This window comes from Octopus sinensis, linkage group LG12 (genome assembly GCF_006345805.1).
Source record: "Octopus sinensis linkage group LG12, ASM634580v1, whole genome shotgun sequence".
Taxonomy (NCBI): domain Eukaryota; kingdom Metazoa; phylum Mollusca; class Cephalopoda; order Octopoda; family Octopodidae; genus Octopus; species Octopus sinensis.
This window is the reverse complement of record NC_043008.1, coordinates 56291598-56295922: the sequence shown is the minus strand read 5'-3', so window position 1 is coordinate 56295922 and position 4325 is coordinate 56291598. Positions and strand designations below refer to the sequence as shown.

Genomic DNA, 4325 nt, shown 5'->3' with positions numbered 1-4325 from the left:
ACTACTGCTTAAAGAATTACCTTTCCACACGTCCTTTCCGCTGTTTTCAGAGTGGCCTTGATTGACAGAAGTTATTTTATTCGCTCACTGTTTATTTCCTCGTGTTCCTTTCTGTTGAAGAGCTTAGGCTCAAAATGTAAAAGACTTTCTCACCTTCCCGAGTGTCAAACTAATACACCTGCTTCTTGTTTATAAACCTGTCTTCGTTCTTTGTTTTTCTGTAAATTTCAACAATATATATATATATATATATATATATACTCACAAATACCGCCTATCTCCGCCTGTCTCCAGCAATCTCCACCAATCTCCGCCAATCTCAATCTATCTCACTCTCTCCCAGGTGTTTTAACACGCAGCATTATTGGGAAATCTACCAAAATGCTATTCCGCCAATCTCCGCGACACTCCGCCTATCTCCGGCAATCTCCGTTAAACTCCGCAATCTTCGGAAATTTCCGGCAAGTTACGTTAATTTCCGGCAATGTGTGTGACCATTTTCTAAATAAAGCGCTTCTGATTATTTTCCAACTATTTCTAATTACTTTCTAATTTTCTACTCTTTGAGCCATTTTGATCAGTTTCTAACCGATTCTAACCATTTATTTTTCTCTTTTTTTCTCCCTACAGTTGTTTGGCTTGTATCCTGTTTACTAGCAGCGCCACCTCTCTTCGGATGGAGTGAGTATGGATATCTGGGAAACCAATCATTTTGTTTCTGCAAATGGAAGACATCAACATCATACACGTTCTTCATGATTGGAATGTGTTTTTGCGTTCCTTGTATTGTCATGTCGTTCTGTTACGTACGGATCATCACCTCTGTTCGAAACAGCAATCGCCGATTAATGAGCCTAGATCAAAGACTTAGTGCCTCGTATGTCGATATGGAAAGCGAAAACCAAAAAGTGGAATCGCCTACACCGATTTTGCGTGATACAGCCTCTGAACCGGAAAGACTTAGAAACGGCACTCTTGTACATGTCGACCCCCTTTGTGTGAAAAAGTTAACTGATTATGCTACGACTCTGAGACAAAACTTAGCTCTTCAGCAAAAGCAAAACAACGCAAACAGCGATTGTGGGTCCCCTGAATTCAGCGAAAGTGATAAATGCCCCAGATGCCAAGATCCTAGCCTCCACCCAGTGAAGGAAGATTACACTGTCTACAGTGATTCCGATGACAATGTAAATATTACCACGCAGTTTACCAATGGTATTCCCCTCACCAAGCGAAATATGTCTTGCGAAACAATTTTGAACGTTAGTTCCCCCGAAACTCAGTCGCCAAACAGCCAATCACCGACCGTTCAGTCACCAACACCCAAGTCACGCACCCTTCCAGCATCAATCAACCACATAGCTGAAACTCAATTCCCAGCATCTCACTCATCATTTAATCATTCATCATCAGATATACATTCACCAGTTATTCGGTCGTCCGCATCAAGCTCCCCGGTCGCTCGATCGCCTGAAACCAGCCGGCATCGTACAGCAAGTGACGGTATCTGTGAGAATGGAAGCGTGGTCAACGTGAAGAGCGATGATGAAGTGAACGAGGAAAAACCTCGTCTCACTGAATCAGATACGGCAAGCCAGGAGAGTGAAACGATTCAGTCGGATGGCGACGTCGAAGAGCCTGTTACGTTTTCATTCGCTGACAACGATGAGGAAAACTGTGAGAACGAGGACGGTGATAGTGAAGAATGTAATGAAAACCCAGGTGATAGCAGTCCAGATTCCTCAAGTGAGTTGATTAACGACCGGAGTAGTGTAACTGGTTGTACAGAGAAAACAACTAACCCGAAGAAAATGGATGAGACGAAACGCAATTGTGACGGTGGAGAGCAGTCGGAAACTGATAAACGTGAGAACTGCAAGGAGACGATTGATGACGGTTCAATGAACAGAAATGACATGTCGTTCAGCCCACATGATGGACCTGGTAGTTTAGATAAGAAATGTACGTGCTGGTCAAAAGTGAATGACAGTGAAACGAGTAAATCTTGTTCGGTCTTGAACAATTCATTCGATAACAAATTAGATTCGCCACCAGTCGACACAAAAAGACATGAAACGGTTACTGAGAGGCCAACAACAACAACCAAAAAGAGACAATTAAACGGAAGTAGATACAATCTGAGGAAAATATTTTCTCTGCCTTCCATGAAGGTTCCATTAGAAAATAATTCTCCTCGAAAACCGCCGTCTTTGGTCCCCATGAAACACATTAGAAACTCGGCAGAAGGTCGCAAGATGCGGGTGAAAATGTCGAACGTTACGAAATCTCGAAAATTTGTCAAAAGCCAGAATAACATTAAAAAGGCACTTTCATTGCCTCGTATGAGAATGTCCGCGGAATCTTCGCGAAAGTCTTCTTCCAATGTGATTCCACTTCGTCATTTGCGACGGAGACGCGAAGAGATCCGTATAACGTTTTCATTGTTAGTGGTCATTATTGTATTTTTCGTATCTTGGTTACCATTTTGCATTACGATGTTGTGTAGTTTATACTTGAAATACGAAGTACCCAGAGAAGCCGATATAGCATCGCTGTTTTGTGGCTACGCCAACAGTTGCTTTAATCCATTGATATACGGCTTAATGAATAAGAGATTTAGTGACGCTTACAAAGACTTGTTCAAATTTTTGTTTTATCGTAAATGTACTAAAAAATAAAAAAACACAAACAATAAAGGACAATGAGAATTAAGCAAACAAACAAACTAACAAAAAAAAATACGAAGAAATGGTAACCCAAAGAATATGAAAGAAATCAAGTTTTCTTCCCGGATTTCTTACATAAAATAGTTTCCATTTTTGTTGTCTCTCATAAATGACTTTCATTCAATAAAAAGCGAAGACCCAACTGACAGCAGACAGACAGCCTGTGTAGCTGGCAGTACTCACCATTTTAAGGCATGTCTTATAATGTTCTATAAAGAGATGTCTTCTGCAAACATCAGTTTCTCGACGACGTATTATTATTATTTAAAATAATAATTATTAGTACTAAAAGCATTTTTTTGGTGATATCCAAAATTTAGTACTACACCGATCAAAATAAAATCCACTTAAAGTTTGGCTTGACACTTTTGTTTTTGGCATCTAAAGTATCAGAACCAGAAATGGTGAAGAGCCATTATTTCAGTCAAATCTAGTCTCTCTTCTAATTAAAAAAAAAAAATCAAATCGAACAAAAAAAACAAAAAAAAAACAAGAAAAAAAAACAGCTTTAAGCCAAAAGAAACAATTCTTATAAGGACGAGTAATAGGTTGATATATGAAATGAAATATGTGAAACTACAGTCGGACATTTTTTTTTTAATCTTTTATTTTCTTCTCTGAAAATAATGGAACAAGAGAGTGTTGGTAATATGAAGAGAAATAAACTATTTCTACTTGTGATGTTGTACAGAATTTCATAGTAAGCCCTCAACTAACGTCATAGAGATTGTATTATTGAAACCCCTAATTTCTGCCATCATCCGAGTGATTGAGATGAAATGTGTTCAATACCGACCAAAATAAACTTGGGACTTCGTTGTCCAGGTTGATAAATGTAATTAGACAGTGGATGAAACAAAACGTTTGATGATATTTAAATGTTGCTAAAGGGGCGATCGCTGGATTGGCAAGATTACTGAAGGCAGCGAAGCGAACAAAAGGACATGCAGTGCTTAATACGTTTTCTTCATATTTTGATGTCTTCGGGCGGCGAGCTGGCAGAAACGTTAGCGCGCCGGGCGAAATGCTTAGCGGTATTTCGTCTGTCGTTACGTTATGAGTTCAAATTCCGCAGAGGTCGACTTTGCCTATCATCCTTTCGGGGGTCGGTTAAATAAGTACCAGTTACGCACTGGGGTCGATGTAATCGACTTAATCCATTTGTCTGTTCTTGCTTGTCCCCTCTATGTTTAGCCCCTTGTGGGTAGTAAAGAAATATATATTCCAATGTTTGAATCGTGTCAACGTAAACTTTGCCTCTGACTCTTCTGGTAGGTGGGTCTCAATAAAATAAAGTACCAGTCTTTTACGGCGTGTGGGGTTAATATGATCGACTACTCTCCTCCAATTTCGATATGTGACTTAATGCTTTGGCCTGGAAACAATGCTTGTATATGGATACCGAATCAGTATTTTAAATTTGAAAAGAAGCTGATTTCTGAATCACACTCGTTGTTTTTAATAATGACAAAGAAAACAACCGAACTGCATTTATTTGTATTCAGCGTTGTACTCACAATGCGATAACACATAAAACTATTTACTGTTGGAAGATCGGAATGTACGAAAGTCTACACCATGGCCTCGTTTCAATGTTAG

General features: G+C 39.4%; 1 protein-coding gene across 1 annotated transcript; it reads left to right on the top strand.

Annotated features, from left to right (window-relative positions):
• The first annotated feature begins 635 nt into the window (after positions 1-635).
• On the top strand, positions 636-3224 carry LOC115217869 (E3 ubiquitin-protein ligase lubel-like). Its single transcript, XM_029787581.2, has one exon. It carries the CDS (start codon positions 756-758, stop codon positions 2676-2678), a length of 1923 nt encoding a protein of 640 aa, XP_029643441.1. The 5' UTR covers positions 636-755; the 3' UTR covers positions 2679-3224.
• Positions 3225-4325: the final 1101 nt, after the last annotated feature.

What these genes read in the sequence shown, in the direction of transcription:
- LOC115217869 (XM_029787581.2), top strand. Translation starts at nt 756, where the DNA reads ATGATTGGAATGTGTTTTTGCGTTCCTTGTATTGTCATGTCGTTCTGT.